At 43.9% G+C, this 20,378-nt stretch overlaps 1 protein-coding gene across 3 annotated transcripts in view; it reads right to left on the reverse strand.

The window, feature by feature from the left end:
• Positions 1 to 4,427: 4,427 nt before the first annotated feature.
• The window catches only part of LOC129814182 (ephrin type-B receptor 1), a 309,241-nt gene continuing 293,290 nt past the window's right edge, over positions 4,428 to 20,378 (reverse strand). For all 3 annotated transcript variants that reach the window (XM_055867082.1, XM_055867084.1, XM_055867083.1), the window contains 5 exons: positions 17,525 to 17,674; positions 14,279 to 14,472; positions 13,512 to 13,667; positions 10,555 to 12,931; positions 4,428 to 4,705 (listed from right to left, as the gene is read on the reverse strand). In XM_055867082.1, coding sequence (XP_055723057.1) covers positions 12,817 to 12,931; positions 13,512 to 13,667; positions 14,279 to 14,472; positions 17,525 to 17,674 — 615 coding nt within the window. In that variant the 3' untranslated portion in view covers positions 4,428 to 4,705; positions 10,555 to 12,816. The remainder of the gene's footprint in view (positions 4,706 to 10,554; positions 12,932 to 13,511; positions 13,668 to 14,278; positions 14,473 to 17,524; positions 17,675 to 20,378) is intronic.

Below are 20,378 nucleotides of genomic sequence, written 5' to 3' on the forward strand. Positions count from 1 at the left end.
TCGTTTGTGGATCTTCTTGTAGCCATTACCAGATTTATGAAGGTCTACGACCATCTGTCCCTTCTGAACTGCCAGTTCTTCATGGTGTTGGATGACAAAGGGATATTGCATGTGTTACCTCATTTTTATACCATAGCGAAAAAGGAAGTGATGTAATGGCTCAATATAGTTGCTTAACACTTAAATACACTTAAATAAGTGGAATTGAATTCCTGGTTTAATTTTGGTAGATGTTATTTACAATAATATTTAAGGGTGCCATTAATTGTGAAACCTTGATTTGGAAGACATTGATTTTTAATTAAATCTATAAATTATTTTGTTGGGTTCCATTGAAACATGAATAAAGTACAGTATTTCTCACATGTTGGTATTTTGAGTTTATCTCTATAATTAAAATGTTTATATATTTTTTTAAGTATTGTTTGTGCATTGCCAGTCAGGGGTGCCAGTAATTTTGGAGCCCACTGTGTATATATGCATATATATATATATATATATATCTCCATACACATTTGTTAATTGCTTGTGTGACAAAATTTGACCGATGGCATTCATAAACATGATACCTTTCTTGAATTAAAAAAAGAAAGAAAATTAGACTCCTCTATCAGTACATTGGAGTTTAGCTATATTATTTGTCCAGCCTCTTCTGGAAGATGAAATTGGAATTGTAACTAGATCTGTATAGCTTCATTTAGAAAGCCAACCAATGGAATTGCCAATCCACCGGAAACGTTTGGTTTTAATCTGCATGACGGAGAAGAGACCCTTATTGAACATTGGATGTGCCTCTCTTAGTAGCCTGCTGGAAAACCAGTTTGGTTTTTAAAATAATTTTGGTATAATGGAGGCTTTAAGTGAGACTTTTAATGCCTTCAGATTTAATAGTTTTAACCCTCCAAACTCATGTTCGTTATGTTAGCCATTCCAGATCAAATTTTATATTTGAAAAAATATTCTCCTGGAGTCGGTAGAGCAATGGATACATACAGTTGAAGTCGGAAGTTCACATACATTTAAGTTGGAGTCATTAAAACTTGTTTTTCAACCACTCCACAAATGTCTTCATTTTAACAAATTATAGTTTTGGCAAGTCGGTTAGGACATCTACTTTGTGCATGACACAAGTCATTTTTCCAACAATTGTTTACAGACAGATTATTTCACTTAAATTTCACTGTATCACAATTCCAGTAGGTCAGAAGTTTACACACACGAAGTTGACTGTGCGTTTAAACAGCTTGGAAAATTCCAGAAAATTATGTTATGATTTTAGAAGCTTCTGATGGGCTAATTGTCATCATTTGAGTCAATTAGAGGTGTACCTGTGGATGTATTTCAAGGCCTGCCTTCAAACTCAGTGCCTCTTTGATTGACATCATGAAAAAATCAAAAGAAATCAGCCAAGACCTCAGAAAGAAAAATTGTAGAGCTCCACAAGTCTGGTAGCAATTTCCAAATGCCTGAAGGTACCACGTTCATCTGTACAAACAATAGTACGCAAGTATAAACGCCATGGGACCACGCAGCCGTCATACCGCTCAGGAATGAGACGCGTTCTGTCTCTTAGAGATGAACGTACTTTGATGCGAGAGAGCAAATCAATCGCAGAACAACAAAGGACCTTGTGAAGATGCTGGAGGAAACCGGTACAAAAGTATCTATATCCACAGTCCTATACTGACATAACCTGAAAGGCCACTCAGCAAGGAAGAAGCCACTGCTCCAAAACCGCCATAAAAAAGTCAGACTACGGTTTGCAGCTACACATGGGGACAAAGATCGTACTTTTTGGAGAAATGTCCTCTGGTCTGATGAAACAAAAATAGAACTGTTTGGCCATTGTTATGTTTGGAAGAAAAAGGGGGAGGCTTGCAAGCCGAAGAACACCATCCCAACCGTGGAAGCACGGGGGTGGCACCATCATGGTGTGGGGGTGCTTTGCTGCAGGAGGGACTGGTGCACTTCACAAAATAGATGGCATCATGAGGCAGGAAAATGATGTGGATATATTGAAGCAACATCTCAAGACATCCATCAGGAGGTTAAAGCTTGGTCGCAAATGGGTCTTCCAAATGGACATTGACCCCAAGCATACTTCCAAAGTTGTAGCAGGACAACAAAGTCAAGGTATTGGAGTGGTCATCACACACCTGACCTCAATCCCATAGAAAATTTGTGGGCAGAACTGAAAAAGCGTGTGCGAGCCAGGAGGCCTACATACCCTACACACCCTGACTCCTGCGCCATTTAAAGGTAATTTCCGATTGAGCTGACAAATGCAGCCTTTACTGTGAATTTGGTCTCCGCGAATGCGTGAACATTGCCTTTAAAACATGATCGGATTGAATCCCTTCAGGTTCACTGTTGCGATATTTTAGGTCCAAAGTAGCAAGTGGCTTTGATATTGTGTTAGCCGGCACAATCCTATTTAACCCTTTACACTGGTGGGAATTGGCCTATTGGCCTATGCATAGGCCTAATTTAAAATGTTTTTTACAGAATACAATTTTAAAATCATATGCATGACCATGGTAGCAATTGAAAGGTAACAGTTTGGAGATTTTGGGAAAATGATTAGACCAAAGTTGAGAACACAACAGATCACCTGACACAAGACTGAATCCAAACATTACACTGTTTATTTCATGTGCATTTTACGTTTACTGTACTTCTCAACACATTTGTTGATAATGAAATCTGAAAATACTGTGGATACATTCAGTAACATAATAAGAATATTCCTGGAACATGTTGGGTAGGTGTAACATAAGGGTTTGAGTGAGAGGACTAACTGGTGTCTCCAATGGGACACACATCTCTTTCAATGTACTTTTATGACTCAAAAAAGAGTCTTCAACACTAAGGTACTTTTTGGAGCTCTTTTAGCTGTGCCGTTGAGAGACTAGAGCAAGCACACATGTAGTTTTGTTTGGTACACAGCCCTGCATCCCGCCATCACGCAATTACTGTTGTTGTTTATGCAATTTAAAAACGGTCCATTATAAATCGCCATCTGGGTCAGGTGGGCATAATTTGAAAGCTTGTTCTATTGCCAACATGACTAGCTAAGTTATAAAAATACAATATTACAGTTTGGCTTTCTCAATGCAATTCCGGGAAACAGATCATCATTTTGGTGTGCATAGAAAGGAGTCATGAGTGCATTCCGCAGTGAATTCTCTTCACAACAGACAAACAGGCTCATTCTGTTCAGAACAACCCAGGGTTTGACGCCATGTCATCTTGTAACTGTACATCAAACATAGTGATCATAAACATTAATACTGTACATGACATGAGTTTTATGATATGGAAATGTGAAATGCACATGTGGAGTGTTTGGCTTGCTGTATGACATCAAGCAGTATTTATTATAATCCTCAATGTGTCATCTGTCAAAATACATAGAGTCCTCTTAATTTACAGCATTTTCCTCACTCAGACAACCCAAAATCTGCAAAAGTTACCCAATTAGCGGGAGGGATGGGGGCACCTTCTTGTCGTGCGAGGTACTTAAGTTCAGAACGGCTGTCAGTCAAAACCCATACAGGGCTGTGAAGCGCAGAGCCTGAGCTCTGACGTCATACATAGCATACAGTATTACTGTACAGCCACTGCGTTCCAATTTAGGCATTTATCAGTGCACAAATCTGCCATTTTCAACCCGTATAAAATAAATGCTAAAATTCCCCTTGAATGGGATTTGTGCTTACAGGGTAAGAAAACCATTATGTAATTTTGGAATTTGGGGGAACTATCCCTTTAAGTTGTACAGAACAAAAGCTATTGTCAGTACATTTTGGAATTAAATGATCTCTTCAATGCCTCATCATGTAACAGGTCGCTTTTACACACCCTTTCTCATTTGTTCTTCCTTTCTTGGCAAAATAATCTCTACTAATATCTAACAGGATATTATCAATCAATTACCAACCAATAAAACACTTAATTAACCATATTATTACAGTAGAACAACACATTGATGTGTGTTGGAGCCCTACAGGATCCAATCTCTGCCAACACACACTACAGTGTGGGCGTGAGTAGGGAGAGCGGGAGAGGCTATTTTCCGCTAGTTTGTCTAAATATTGTAATTTTTCTTGGCAACGCTCAGTGTTGATTTCTCAGGACGTTTCTGTTAATTTAGAGTGACGTCTCGTTTATTAGCGACTTGGTGGCTTTTTACAGCGGTGCCATGGTGACAGGAGTGTGTGTGTGAGTGACAAGAACTGCTTCTTCCACCCCCCCCCCCCCCCATTATAATTGAAAAGCATTATTCACAAAAGCATTGTACTTCAGCCTCTCAGACTTCTCTGTTGCGTTATTGAATAATAACTTTGAACTGCTTTGCTCTGTTCTCATAGAAGTGGAAAAAAACAAGAATAATCATAATCGTTCACAGAGTCTGGGACCACCTGTGATTTACTCTTTTTCCAAGGCGTTTATTGAGTGCATTTTTAGTACAATAGTTGTCAGAAAGTTACTGCTTACAAACTCGGACACATACTCGTCACAATATACAAGTGGTAGCTATACAGAAAGGGAAACAAAGGCAAGAAAACACGTATTCGGTTCCTACGTCCTGTGTGTACCACAACGTGAGGTTATCATCCCTGTCGTGCTGTCTTCATCCTTATTGGCTGTCCTGAGCAATGCTGGGTCTGCTGTGTGTGTGTGTGTGTTTATGTGTGTCCATTATCTGAAATAGAAGAACACATACAAATAGAGGAATTATCTTCAACTAAAATGACCCTTTCTGAGACATAGATTTAACTACACATTTATTCAGCAGCAATCATCAGATGAATGGACACACCCAGGCTCACTTTTCAGACAAAGTTGTAGCATATCAAAACAGATGGCATTGTAAAAAATGAATATCAAAGTAATACACAATTTAAAATATATGTTTTTTTAGGAGGAGAGAATGGGACAATGACAGCAAATTCTGAAATGGCTATTATGGAAAGAGTGCTAATTGCTTTTTCATGTCACGATTCTGAAGTGGAATGCTATTAGAGTCAGAATGTTAATAAATCCAACATTAGCAAATGGAAAACGAGAAAAATGGGAATTACAGACTGCTCTGTCATCTCATTCATAGACAGGCATGTTGAATGGCAAATACTTGAGACGTGTCGGAATGGAAGCGTAATGGATTGAAATTAGATCCCTCCATTGAATAAACAGACATCATTAATCAGAAGAATGAATAGGTATGCACAGGGTACTCCGGGCTTGTGTGAATGATGTTGAAAGGGATTTGAAAAGCTAGGTTTCAACCTAAAGAGCTTAATATATAGGTTGTCATATAGGGTTTATTGAAACAGCTCAGGTGGTCGTAGGCTGTAACTGAACTACAACAATTAGAACCTACACCAATATACCTTACTTGATGTATAGACCTACTGTTTCATAGTCCGTCAAACCCTCCCCACTCCCTCTTCTCTCATCCCTGCTCATGTTCCCAATAGACACCCACTATCAGGTCTCGGCCCACTCTCTCTTCATTAAGAGATAGACTGCCGTGCAGTAGCTGTGACAGCGGACTCCTTGGTGTGTGTGTATGCCTGTGTGTGTGTGCATGCTGGCCCCAGCCTCATCTGTCTCGCTCCCCGCGGCTGATCAGACCTCTGTTAGACTGAAGCCCTGAGGCCCCAGCAGGTGGCCTGGTCCCGTGCCTGCCTGGGTGCACTGGAGCAGAGAGCCCGGGATGCAGCCATTTCTCAGCCACAGCCAGCTGGGCAGGCCCAGCGAGGCCCAGACCCACATCCAGACCTGGACCTGAGACAGGTTTTTTACACTCAGGATAAATGAGCTGGAGCCTGGCCATGAGAAGGAGCGAGGGATGGGTGGATGGATGTGAGACAGAAGGGAAAAGGAAGGGGTGAGGGATGGGGTGAGGGATGGGTGGATGGATGTGAGACAGAAGGGAAAAGGAAGGGGTGAGGGATGTGAGAAGGGAAAAAGAAGGGGTGAGGGATGGGTGGATGGATGTGAGACAGAAGGGAAAAGGAAGGGGTGAGGGATGTGAGAAGGGAAAAAGAAGGGGTGAGGGATGTGAGACAGAAGGGAAAAAGAAGGGGTGAGGGATGTGAGACAGAAGGGAAAAAGAAGGGGTGAGGGATGTGAGACAGAAGGGAAAAGGAAGGGGTGAGGGATGTGAGACAGAAGGGAAAAAGAAGGGGTGAGGGATGTGAGACAGAAGGGAAAAGAAGGGGTGAGGGATGTGAGACAGAAGGGAAAAGAAGGGGTGAGGGATGTGAGACAGAAGGGAAAAGGAAGGGGTGAGGGATGTGAGACAGAAGGGAAAAGAAGGGGTGAGGGATGTGAGACAGAAGGGAAAAGGAAGGGGTGAGGGATGTGAGACAGAAGGGAAAAAGAAGGGGTGAGGGATGTGAGACAGAAGGGAAAAAGAAGGGGTGAGGGATGTGAGACAGAAGGGAAAAGAAGGGGTGAGGGATGTGAGACAGAAGGGAAAAGGAAGGGGTGAGGGATGTGAGACAGAAGGGAAAAAGAAGGGGTGAGGGATGTGAGACAGAAGGGAAAAAGAAGGGGTGAGGGATGTGAGACAGAAGGGAAAAGAAGGGATGAGGGATGTGAGACAGAAGGGAAAAGAAGGGGTGAGGGATGTGAGACAGAAGGGAAAAAGAAGGGGTGAGGGATGTGAGACAGAAGGGAAAAGGAAGGGGTGAGGGATGTGAGACAGAAGGGAAAAGGAAGGGGTGAGGGATGTGAGACAGAAGGGAAAAGAAGGGGTGAGGGATGTGAGACAGAAGGGAAAAAGAAGGGGTGAGGGATGTGAGACAGAAGGGAAAAGGAAGGGGTGAGGGATGTGAGACAGAAGGGAAAAAGAAGGGGTGAGGGATGTGAGACAGAAGGGAAAAAGAAGGGGTGAGGGATGTGAGACAGAAGGGAAAAGAAGGGATGAGGGATGTGAGACAGAAGGGAAAAGAAGGGGTGAGGGATGTGAGACAGAAGGGAAAAAGAAGGGGTGAGGGATGTGAGACAGAAGGGAAAAAGAAGGGGTGAGGGATGTGAGACAGAAGGGAAAAGAAGGGATGAGGGATGTGAGACAGAAGGGAAAAGAAGGGGTGAGGGATGTGAGACAGAAGGGAAAAAGAAGGGGTGAGGGATGTGAGACAGAAGGGAAAAGGAAGGGGTGAGGGATGTGAGACAGAAGGGAAAAGGAAGGGGTGAGGGATGTGAGACAGAAGGGAAAAGAAGGGGTGAGGGATGTGAGACAGAAGGGAAAAAGAAGGGGTGAGGGATGTGAGACAGAAGGGAAAAAGAAGGGGTGAGGGATGTGAGACAGAAGGGAAAAAGAAGGGGTGAGGGATGTGAGACAGAGGGGAAAAAGAAGGGGTGAGGGATGTGAGACAGAAGGGAAAATGAAGGGGTGAGGGGTGGGTGGATGGATGTGAGACAGAAGGGAAAAGGAAGGGGTGAGGGGTGGGTGGATGGATGTGAGACCGAAGGGAAAAGGAAGGGGTGAGGGGTGGGTGGATGGATATGAGACAGAAGGGAAAAGGAAGGGGTGAGGGGTGGGTGGATGGATGTGAGACAGAAGGGAAAAGGAAGGGGCGAGGGGTGGGTGGATGGATGTGAGACAGAAGGGAAAAGGAAGGGGTGAGTGATGTGAGACCGAAGGGAAAAGGAAGGGGTGATGGGTGGGTGGATGGATGTGAGACAGAAGGGAAAAGGAAGGAGTGAGGGATGTGGGACAGAAGGGAAAGGAAGGGGTGAGGGGTGGGTGGATGGATGTGAGACAGAAGGGAAAATGAAGGGGTGAGGGGTGGGTGGATGGATGTGAGACAGAAGGGAAAAGGAAGGGGTGAGGGGTGGGTGGATGGATGTGAGACAGAAGGGAAAATGAAGGGGTGAGGGGTGGGTGGATGGATGTGAGACAGAAGGGAAAAGGAAGGGGTGAGGGGTGGGTGGATGGATGTGAGACAGAAGGGAAAAGGAAGGGGTGAGGGGTGGGTGGATGGATGTGAGACAGAAGGGAAAAGGAAGGGGTGAGGGGTGGGTGGATGGATGTGAGACAGAAGGGAAAAGGAAGGGGTGAGGGGTGGGTGGATGGATGTGAGACAGAAGGGAAAAGGAAGGGGTGAGGGGTGGGTGGATGGATGTGAGACAGAAGGGAAAAGGCCGTGGCCGTTAGCCACGGCCACATGACGCATAATCTGCTAATGGGCTGCGATTGATTTCTAATTTCAGATGCCAAGGTGGGTACCTCAGTCTTAGTCATAGAGCCACACCCCTCCTAAAGTAATGACCCATTGCTTGGCACAGGAGTGCAGCAGGCTAGCCAATTCCACAGAGTGGTTAGTAGAACAGCAGTCTATGATATCTGTGTTTGGGGAAACAGCAGTTTGTCATGACCTGACACCTGAGGATGTAGTTACAAGAAAATCGATGCAATGAGAGATTACAACCAGACAAAATCTGGTTAAGGTGTCTCGTGTTCCAATATTAGACACTTGCCATAGGCCTAGTGTCTCTGTAGGTGATCAAACATAGGCATACTTGATTTTCCCTCTGCTGTCACTGGAAGGCTTAATTAATATGGCCAATTCACAGCTAACGAGGATTTTGCTATATCTACAGTGTAACATGGGTTGTTACCTTCACATTGATTGCCTACTTTAGTAAAGTGGACATTTCAGTGGGTTGGTGACTACACTTATTCATAATTGTATGTTTTGATCTGATTGGGAATAACCCAATTCCCGTTGGTTTCGTCACAGTTATCAGAGCAGTTGCACCATCTTCAACCAGGTTCCTTCACCTTGCTGTAAGACATAGTTGAGATTCAGTGTGATTGGTGCAAGACCAGACAGCCATCTATCTCTAAGACTACACCACACCAATCACACTGCAATCACAGGCTTCTAGCATACACAAGAGCTGGGCTAGTAGTACAATCAACCCTGTGTACCAAAGCCCTCAGACTCATCACGTCAGCTTCTCCTCCTGGACCACCATTTACTCCATCTTCAGACATACTTCAGAAGAATACTCTCGCTCTAACTCAAATAGTATCCATGTCCTCAGTAGCCCCCATCTCAAGACTAAACCTCTTCTGCCAGAGGAGGCTAGTGGGGGGAGTTATAGGAGGACGGGCTCATTATATGACTGGAATGGAAAGGTATCAAACATATGGAAACCACGTGTTTTACTCTGTTCCATTCCAGCCATTACAATGACCCCGTCCTCCTAAAGCTCCTCCCACAGCCTCTTCTGTCTTCCACCAATTGCAATAGAGTGTGTTCCACTTATAAACATTGGGGCAAATACTAACTTCCAATTGAGGCAAATTTTCACTGAGTCATCCATTGATGTCAGTGTACGACTAAGTGAAAATTTGACTTAAGTGGAAATTAAGATTCACCCCGTTATGGACATATTGTCACGGATCCCTCCAGAACTGTCTCATCACGCACACCTAGTCCCCATTTCCCTGATTGTAATTGTATAAATGTGCCCATTGGTTTCCATTGGGCAGTCGATTATTGTTCCATTGTCCGTTAATCGTGTGAGTACCTGTGTGGGTGTTGTTTTGGCTTTCGTGCCGCTTGTATTGCGCAGATGATTAGGGGTCTCGCCCCGGTGTATTTACTCGAGGTACTCCTCACTCTTTTGTTTGGGTTTCAACCCTGTGTTTTGTAAATGTTTCTTTGGTCTTCATCCCCTTGCATTTACACGGCACGCTGTAATTTGGGTAGTAAAAACCCCTATTACGAATTCCTGCGCCTGTCTCCCGATCCCTATACCAACGTGACACATATAAATGAATATTGGCCAAAGTAGGTAGAGCAGTCACTGAGCAATACTTACAATTGACATAGCTTTTAGTATACTAGTAATATCTGTAAAACTAGCCACTTCAGGTAACGTGTGTGGGGATTGAAGTCCAAGAGGAACTCCTCTCTTTAGGTAACAGGTGTGTGGGGATTGAAATGCAAGAGGAACAACTTTCTTTACGGTAACAGGTGTGTGGGGATTGAAATGCAAGAGGAACAACTTTCTTTAAGGTAACAGGTGTGTGGGGATTGAAATGCAAGAGGAACAACTTTCTTTAAGGTAACAGGTGTGTGGGGATTGAAATGCAAGAGGAACAACTTTCTTTAAGGTAACATGTGTGTGGGGATTGAAATGCAAGAGGAACAAATTTCTTGTGCGGAGTACACACACACACACACACACACACACACACACACACACACACACACACACACACACACACACACACACACACACACACACAGTGTGGGGAGATGTGAGATGTATTGATTAGTTCATGGGCTGTTTATACGATATGGCTGCCTCTCTCTACAACCAGAATGCCTAGAAAATGAAGGCCCTGTTTTTAATGGCAAACCACTCTGAGACCTGAAATCATAAACTTGTCCCCAGCAACTCCCTCTTTCAGATAATTTCTTTCATTACTGTAACTGTTTACCAAAAAAACACATGAAGATGTACAGCATGATTTTCCTCGCCAATACAGTTACTATCAGGATCAATAGCAGATGCAGTACATACCGTAGACCTTGGCCAGCAGACGAGACACTATCCACTCTCCTTCCCATTCTTGATGGTTCCAATCACTCCAACAAACAACAAACAAGAGGCAATAAAGAAAAATACAGTCTGTACAAGTAAGTGCTCACCAGCAAGATATGGCATGAATACACTTACATTTAACATGGGCTCTTCAGAGAAGGAACATTTTGTTACTTTTTTTTATCCCTATAGTTGTTTTATACACATCTACAGAAAGAGTCATTTGTACATGGTCCTTTGTACATTTACTTCCAGGTCAAAATTCATTCAGGATTGTCCATGTGACCCCTCAGCATTGGGGAAAGAAACAAAATGGTGTCTTTATGTTTTGTCCTCCAGAGGGCTAGGTGGCGCTGTAGAGAAACTACATTATGAGTCCATCTCCATCACAATCAAGTCCACAAAAACGTCATCTTTGCCAAAAAGGCAAGCAGAGAGAGTTTCGTGCATACATATTCATACAGGTCACCTTCAATATGAAGATTTATTCAGAAGATATATTCATATTTAGTTAGAGATATACATATTTATATATATTCTCAGAATCTGGGTGAGGCCGTTTCACTAGTCCTTTGGCAAGGCCATCAGCCCAGACATCCACAGGTAGTGTTAAAGTGAAAACATGGTAGAGAATTTCATTCCCTGCTTTCATGGTGGAAAAGCAAAACACAATACCAACAAAATGTCAGAGAAGCTCTCCTTTCCAGCCAGTTCAACTTTGGTCGACCTTGAGGAGATCTCAAAAATGTCAAAAGTTTCAAATGAAAAAATATAAGGTGAGAAAAATGTCAAATCAACCATTCACCACTGTATGTCTCTGTATCATTGTTCCGTATGTGTGTATATTGAGCATGTATATAGAGGTTGAATTGCTTTCTTTCTGTACGCATTTCATACTGCTGCTCCTAGCCAGACCAATGCATCCTCATTTCAGTCTTTGAAGAAGGCCGGGGTCAAATGACAAACCAGGGGCCTTCTGATGACATGGGCTGAATCCCAAATCCCTCCCTTCCCATTGCTCTTCCATCTGAGTGGTCACGCGCACCTGCGCCATATGCACAAGTGTACCAAAGCTAAGGGAGTGAACATGAGGGTTCATTTAACCCTCTCACAGCCACTTCGGCCAAGCCAGAAAGGCTGCAGGCTTCATAGCGAAGTGCTACGGGTCGACGGGTCGGAGGTCATTCGGTGAGGGGTGTAGTCCTATCCCGACACGCACCTCAATATGTTTGGAGAGTGCGTGCCTAGTTATATGCCACATGCATTTGTTTACGTCTGATTTCAAGACACGTAACAGACTAAATACTTCCCAAATTAAATGTGAAACTGTTACTGAGGTTTACATCTTGTGAAATGGCCTAGGGGGATTTGTTAATTTCTCACTGGGCACAGACGTCAGTTCAACATCATTTTTTAAATGTAGATTTGGTTGAGTTGTCAACTAACGTGAATTCAATGTGAAATCAACAAAAAATGTCGCTATGATTTTGGATTTACGTTCAAAGTTAGGTGGAAAAAATATGAAATTCCCTCGTTTGACCACATTGAGGACTATTTGCAAATCCAATCAATTTTCCACGTTGGTTCAACATCATATTTATTGTTGAAATGATGTGGAAACAACGTTGATTCAACCAGTTCTTACCCAGTGGGTTGAATTTAATGCTTGTTTTATTATTTAAAAGTAAAACATCAATTGCCACGAGTATGTCCTAAGGTGATGGATGTATTCATCCCCTGGCCACTCTCTGGAAGTCAACCTCTGACTTTCGTCACCAACACGTGACGAGTTGGTAAGGGAGGGGGGTGGTTTGGGATTCACCGATGATCTTCCTCTTCAAAATGTCTTCCATTTCCTCCTCTCCAGTCTAACATCATCCAGTCAAGACATACATCTGATATTCCCAAAGACTCAATCTCTGTGTCAGTACCAACATATTCTATTATATAGACCTCACAGATTAAGATGGGGAAAAAAACAGCCTCTGAACACATTGAACTCTACATCATAACTCAGAATAACTCAGATTAGTGGAAGTTGATAATTAGTCTTCGTCTGGACCCTGACCTCCTGGGTAATGATGTTTGATTATATGTTCGATGGGATTAGATGAGAATGATAGTCTCGACCCTGGCGCGTTCCGACGGGTCGGGGGTCATTCGGTGAGGGGTGTAGTCCTTTCTGCTGTAGTCCCTGCAAACCCGAATGCTGCCCGCCCCGTGGCATGGCGCCCCCTCCAGTCATGCCACGGCAGTGGGCGACTGGCACTGGCTCATCTGCACCCGCATGGAGGCGACGTTACTGAGGATCTTCTTCTGGTGGCCCCCCAGGGTGACACCTATCCTCAGGAGGTCTCTGGAGATAGAGAGGCAGGGAGATGGGAAGAGAGGGATAGAAAGAGGGAGAGCGAGGAAATACGTCAGTATTGCGTCTGCATCGCTGAAGAAGCAAGTACATAAACACGCATTCATTTGGTCTGTAATACATTTACACATATAACCAAAGCCCCAAATAATTACTTTCAGGACGGTTAGCCACTGGCTGTGAAGGAGAAAACAACAAACACATATTCCATTAACTTTGTCTGCCTCTCAGCTTTTTTTCTCTTTGATTGACAATTAAAACCATGTCGCTACATTTTAGAAACAACATTTTGAAGCCAGATAGATTTCTTAGAGCCAATATTTGGACAGGATCATTTTAAATTAGATGTGTGCGAACATGCACGCTTGCTCACATGAGTGTGTCTGTTTCTGTGTGTGTGTGCGTGTGCGTGTGCGTGTGCGTGTGCGTGTGTGTGTGTGTGTGTGTGTGTGTGTGTGTGTGTGTATGTTTGTTTGTGGGTGCATGTACTGTACACTTGTGAATGTGTGTGTGTACACAAGACTGCATGCGTGTGAGAGCTTGCATGAGTCTGTGCATGTGTGTGACTCACTCGGATGTAATCTGTGCCACCAGTTGCAGGGAGGTGAAGCCAGAGTTGAGGAAGTTATCTCTGTACTGGGTCATCTTGATGGCTCCCAGCCACTCTCCCACTGAACTGAAGGTGTTGAAGTCTGGGATAGAATGATCCAACAGGGTTTGGGAAGGCCTGGAAGAGGAGAGGAAGAGACAGAGACAGAGACAGAGACAGAGACAGAGCTTTGATGGTGGTGTGAGGGGAGGTTTTGACTTTGATGTAATATACAGTAATAAACTCATGTTTATTTCACTTTGAGGAAGTCTGGGTTGTGAAGATGTGTATGTCTGTTGTTTGTATATGTTCACACTGCAAAGAAACTACCCACTCCTCTGAAGTGAATCGGGTTCAAACTTGAATCTATTAAATCTCCTTGTGTGTGCCAACGTGAATTGTGTGTGCAAAAACTGTGTGTGTGCGTGTGTGTGTGTGTGTGTGTGTTAGTAATTCTGATCGTTCCTAACGGCAAGAATAAGTGGAGGATATGCTTTGATGTAATATAAAGTAATAAACTCATGTTTATTTCAGTTTAAGGAAGTCTGCGTGTGCCTGGGTTGCGAAGGTGTCTACGTGTGCACCAACCACTGCTTTGAAGTTGTTGGGGGGGGAAAAGTCAAAGTGCCTCGGTGTGTGTGAGCGCGGCTGCGTGTGGGTCTCTACATACCGCATCACAATGCGAGGGAAATGGCGGGGATTAAGTGTGTGTGTAATCATACATATACATTAATGTACGCTACACTTACACTGCAGGGATGCTTGCCACTTGTTTCAGACTGGCTGGGTTACGGATCATCTTGTCCAGGGTGTTGACGATGTCAGCGAAGCGTGGCCGCGCGTTACGGTCCTTCTGCCAGCAGTCCAGCATGAGCTGGTGCAGAGCCGAGGGGCAGTCCATTGGAGGGGGCAGCCGGTAGTCCTGCTCTATGGCATTGATCACCTGGGGACGGAGAGGGTGGGCAGAGGGTCACAAGGTAGTCAGTCAGGGTCGTGTTAGACGGGACTATTGTGGAGAAGGTAGAAGGTAGTGAGTGGAAGGTGGTCATTAGAAGTGGGCCTAATCTCGCTCAAGCCGATAAAGTAGATGAGATCGAATAGAAGACCATTGCCAGACGGGACCATTGGGAAGACATCTGAGGGTAGTCACTAAACTTATGATCATTGGAAATCAATAATGTGTAGTAAAGCAGAGAAGTGTGAGAAAAAGCGGATGTTTGTAGAGGCCTTTTGTTTCCCTTTCCCTAAACCCCTCTGCTAAATTACTGTGCCACCGGGCCCTAGTTGCTCCATCTCATTTTGCGCTATTAAGTGGTTAGTGAGCAATTCACTCAGCGTCTCCTTTGTATTAAAAAAATATATTAACGTTTTTGGACACGTGTTTATTTTTTTATGTAAAATTCTCACGAGACAGACCTTGTTTTCGGACACGTGAAGTTTCACATGTACATTTCACACACTTTTGGTCTAAGGTCTAAAGTCCCTCCCAATGTGTTCTCCAGTCTTCTAAAAGAGTTTAGAAAAAGGCTCAGTGAGGTATTGAAAGGTATCATTTTGACCCCTATCTTTTGCAGAGAAAAAATATGATGTACTCGTTAAACAAAATCTCCTTCTCTGAGCAATTGTATTAGTATAAAATACAATTGAAAAAATCACCATACAATACAGCTCAGTAGTTGTATTATTTATTTTATACAGTCTTTTTTGCTCTGCTTTGTCAAGGGTGCCAATCATTTTGGACCTGACTGTATACTCTGACACTATGGGAAAGTGCCTTGGGAATAGGCTGATTGCATGTACAGTAACTATAGAAAGACGAGCGCTGTCTCACGCTCTAAATCGTAGCGTGTTCATAGGGTATACCATATGACGGATTGTTAACCCTTGTATGTAGACGCAATCTTTCAAATTAAACGGTTGAATCAGGGCAAAGCCAAGAAAAGCTGATATAGGATAGAGATTCTAGGGTGTGAAAATGAATTATCATCAGAAATGGGAAGACGCACTATAGGTGTCCATGCTACCACTGTGACCTGTGCAATTCAGCAGAATCTTGATAAATGGTGCATATGGGGAAGTGTGTGTGTGTGTGTGTGTGTGTGAGAGAGAGAGTGCATGTACATGCGTGTGTGTGTGTGTGTGTGTGTGTGTGTGTGTGTGTGTGTGTGTGTGTGTGTGTGTGTGTGTGTGTGTGTGTGTGTGTGTGTGTGTGTGTGTGTGTGTGAGCACACAAACTTGTGTATTTGTCAGTGCATTATTTGTGTGTGAGCCCGTGTCTGTGTGTGCTTTTGTGTGCATACTGCATGTGCGTGAGAGTGTGTGTTTGTTTGTGTGTGTGTTATGAATGTACACCAGGGTTTCCGTTAGGAAAATGTGATTTCCGGACATTTGATCGGTAACATTTTAATATACTGGACATTTGAGAAATGTACCGGACCCATATGCATTGGGTGTGTAACCTGATTAGGGCGTCCACCCACGGTGCTCAGAATTACAGAAATCGCATTTAGAATATGGTCATTCATATTAGCAGAACATGCAAGTCAAGGATGCAACGATGTGTGGTCCTTCTTACCGATTTCTGATGTGCACTTTGAAGATGTTAGAATGACTGTCCACATTTACATTTACTTTTCCTTCGCCAACAAGACGAGTAACGAACAGCAAAATCACTAGCCTGTGTCAATCTACTATAGTAGAAAAGTTTAGGCTACCCATTCTATTGGTCAGCTTGTTGAGAAGGAAATAGCCTGTTCCAAACAGACTCTGGAACAGTTGTGGAACAATAGATACAAATTCATACAAACCAGTAGGCCTGCAAGATCAGAAACTCAACATGTTGATCAAATATTATTTCTTCACGTTATAAGTGCCGCAACGCGCACAATGCAGTAGGCTAAGCGCGAAAGTTCGTTCCATAATGCAATTAACGGGATTACACCGGTGTCAAAAGGACACTGTGCACGCGAGCGCTTTCATGACGGAGATTAAAATCCATAAATTAATGTATAAAGAGGGGAGATCTAATAGGCTACTTTGAAGCAAGGTAAGACATGCCTTGTAATAGGTATTAAAACATTCAGGTTTCCAAAAATGAAATATATGTTTTCAAAATGCATAATGCCTCCAACTTGTTGCAAAGTGGGGTCTGATGAAGCCTGCCTGCCGTTTGATGCCGCGTTCAAAACAACTGGGAACTCGGACATCTCAGACTTCAGTCGTCTAATACAACTGGGAAAAAACGCTCTCAGACTGGGAAAAATAGTTTGAACGGTCATCCATCTCGTAATTCAAACTCGGGAACTGGCCTCTTTCTAGAGCTCTGACTTTCTGACCTGAAGCTCACTGACGTCATAATTTGACCTCGTGTTCTTGCGCTGTCTGACAGATTTACCACTCCAAGGCTCTGTATTTGTATGCTGTACGTGTGTGATAAATATCATAGCCTACATAAAGAATATATTGTACACGCAGCAATTTAATTCCACAAAATTATGCAAATTGCCTATAGACCGGCAAGCATGTCAGGTCAAATGTTTTTCCATCCGTGAATAGGCTGAAAAGCATTATTTTGCAATGGCCTGCGCCAATTCTATTTAGCAGCTTTTCTATTTGTTAAGCGGAATAACTAATGGAAACCCACATATATGTGTGTGTTCTGACTGAAGAGAACAGCAGGCCATGCTGTGAGCAGTGCCAGGCCTCCTCCCTGTGTGTGTGTCCCACCAGTCGCTGCCTGTATGCTGGCCCAGAGAGGGAACATCTGCTGCGTTGGCCAGCCCTGGTGGACCAGGCTTCAGAGAGACAGTTGGCCGGTTGGGGATATGGAGCTCATTGGTGTGTGTTTGTATTCTATGACACAACATTAAAAACTAGAAGGTTCATCTTTTATTTGGATGCTCATTCATTGTAAAAAGGGCTTTCTAAATTAATTTGATTGAAATTTGATTGATCTGAATATTCGTTCAAAAGTTCAACATGACAATAATACTCACATCCTGGTTGGACATGTCCCAGTAGGGTCTCTCTCCGAATGACATCACCTCCCACATGACGATGCCGTAGCTCCACACGTCACTGGCCGAGGTGAACTTCCTGTAGGCGATGGCCTCTGGAGCTGTCCACCTCACTGGGATCTTACCCCCCTGAGGGAGATGGGGAGAGAGGGGGAGGGATAGGGGGATAGAGAGAGAGAGCGAAAATGACATGATTAGTCCAATAAAATAAACAAATATGCTCATTCCAAAACCTTCTAACCAAAAGACAACTGCCCCCCCCCCCCCCCCCCCCCCATCTCCCTATCGATCCAGCAGCAATGGATTGTACCTATGCCTCCCCTCTTAATATGATCTGCCCTTCACACATCGACCCACAGCACGTCTCTCCCCTCCGGCCGTCTCTACCCCTGAGTTTGAATAAAGAGGGATTTGGTTGGGGTTTGAGCGCGCCTGTCGAGCGTGTCTGTTTGTAATTGGACTACCTGGGCCTGGGGCGAGTCATGCACGGCTCTGATTGAAATTGCCGGGTGGCTTGTTTAAGATTCCCTCCACACACACTAACCTGTTTGTGGACCACTTGGTGGTTTCTATTGTATCTGGCCAGCTTAATAATGCCAATTAGTTCAACCTGGGAATGTGTAGATAAGTCGGGTTTGAAAGGACAGACGGGAGAGCTAGACAAGGCACACCCTGCTCTCCTGGCTTTCTCGCTCAGGACCGGGAGGTGTGTTTTGTGTGTGTGTGTGTGTGTGTGTGTGTGTGTAGATGTGTGTCATCTGCTTTTTGCTTGGTGTGTGGCTGTTTGTGCATGCACAAGCATCAGTGCATGTGTGTGTGTTTGTGAGTGTGTGTGAGTGTGTGTAGAGGTCCAGAGGACTCAAACTCAGCTCATTAAGGCCCAGCTCAGAGTGTTTGACCTCTGGGAGCTCCTGACCCTGAACATGATGTTAACCTCGGACCTCAGTGGAGGCTGTTGTCAGGGTGTATGGACCGGGAACACAGGCCTGAGATGTTACAGAACAGGGAGGTAGAGAAAGAGAGAGAGAGAGAGAGCCTAAGAAAGGAAAACAGTATTTTATCTGAGAGAGAGTGTTCTGGAGTGTTCATAAGGAAGTGTGTATTTGTGTTTCTTTGAGAGAAAAAAAGACTATCTAAGCTCTGATGACTTTTCTGCTGATCCCAGACACCAAAAGGCTTTCCCTTGACTAAGTTCTGTCTCAGTTCTGTCTCAAGGCTATAGAAAAATACATGAAACTACATCCACACCAATGAAAATAATGACCCGGCTCTCATCTCTAACCTTGTCAGAGCCATGCTTCAAGGCGACTATTTCAACTTGGACACCAGATAAAAAGAAAGTATGAAATTTAAACAATGCCTCTTCCATGTTCATCTCTCGGAGCTGTGATCTTAATGCTTTATATTACAGCCTCTCTCTCTCTCGTTCTCTCTCTCTCGCTCTCTCTCTCACCCTGGGGGGAGCTCTGTCGTCACCGTGGCCTGGGTAAAGACACTCGCCGTACAAGAGCCCCGTGCCTCCCTGCATCGCTTTGCGCAGGTCCTAGCAGAAAGGCCAAGGTAATAACATTTTCACGGCTGCCGCGTACGGGAGGCAGCTATGCAGATCATTAGTAATTATCGCTGTGGGCGAGCTATCTGCAAGCACCCGGGTCAAAACGACACTTTAATAACACAAAGTGCTGCAGAACAGAACAGGCAAATAGACAGAAGAAGAAAGCAAATATATAATTAAAGCATTGGATGCAGTTGAGGCTGCTGAGGGGAGGACGGCTCATAATAATGGCTGGAACGAAGTGAACAGAATGGCGTCAAACACATGGAAACCATTTGTTTAATGTATTTGATGCCATTCCACTGAATCCACTCCAGCCATTACCATGAGCCCGTCCTCCCCAATTAAGGTGCCACCAACCTCCTGTGATTGAATGTATTTTTTTTCTTTAACTCAGGAGGAGAAAAGAGAGAGAGAATACCCCAGGGAGGAAGAGAGGGAGGGGGGAAAAGAGAAGGAGACTGGAATTAAAACGGGTCTAGTGTCAACACAGCCAAACAGACGCTTTGTGGAGCCTGGGAGAATGGAGAGAGAATGTGTGTGTGTGCGTGGGTGTGTGTGTCGAGCCAGAAAGTAATTTCATTCACTAGCTCGAAAAGTACAAGCCAGTAAGAAAGGAAGATGCTGTTCTCTTTGGTGGCCTTGAGTCTTAGAGAGCACACACAGAGGCATGTTCAACTACGTAAGCCAAACCATACAACAATCTCCAGCCAAGCTCCATCAATTTCTTCAGCTAGCTGCTCATCATGTAAATAATACGCACAATGCATTTCATTGAGACATCTTAACGTCAGCATGAGAGCATAATTGTTGTTCTGTCACATTCGTCGTATTAATCGGACCAAGGCGCAGCGTTGTATGCGTACATTCTAGATTTATTAAAAGAATGAACACTGAACAAACTAACAAAACAACAAAACGAACCGTGAAGCTAATATGAATGGTGCAGACAGGCAACTAAACATAGAACAAGAACCCACAAACACAAAAGGGAAATGGCTACCTAAATATGATACCCAATCAGAGACAACGATAAACAGCTGCCTCTGATTGGGAACCATATCAGGCCACCATAGACATACAAATACCTAGACCAAAAAAAAAAAACTAGAACTACAAAAACCCTAGAAAATACAAAACTAGCATACCCACCCTCGTCACACCCTGACCTAACCAAAATATAAAGAAAACATAGATATCTAAGGTCAGAGCGTGACATGTTCTCTCACAACCCTTTGGAAACGACATTATATTTACAAAGGGACTCCACAGAACAAC

The sequence above is a fragment of the Salvelinus fontinalis genome, chromosome 17, assembly GCF_029448725.1.
Source record: "Salvelinus fontinalis isolate EN_2023a chromosome 17, ASM2944872v1, whole genome shotgun sequence".
NCBI lineage: Eukaryota > Metazoa > Chordata > Actinopteri > Salmoniformes > Salmonidae > Salvelinus > Salvelinus fontinalis.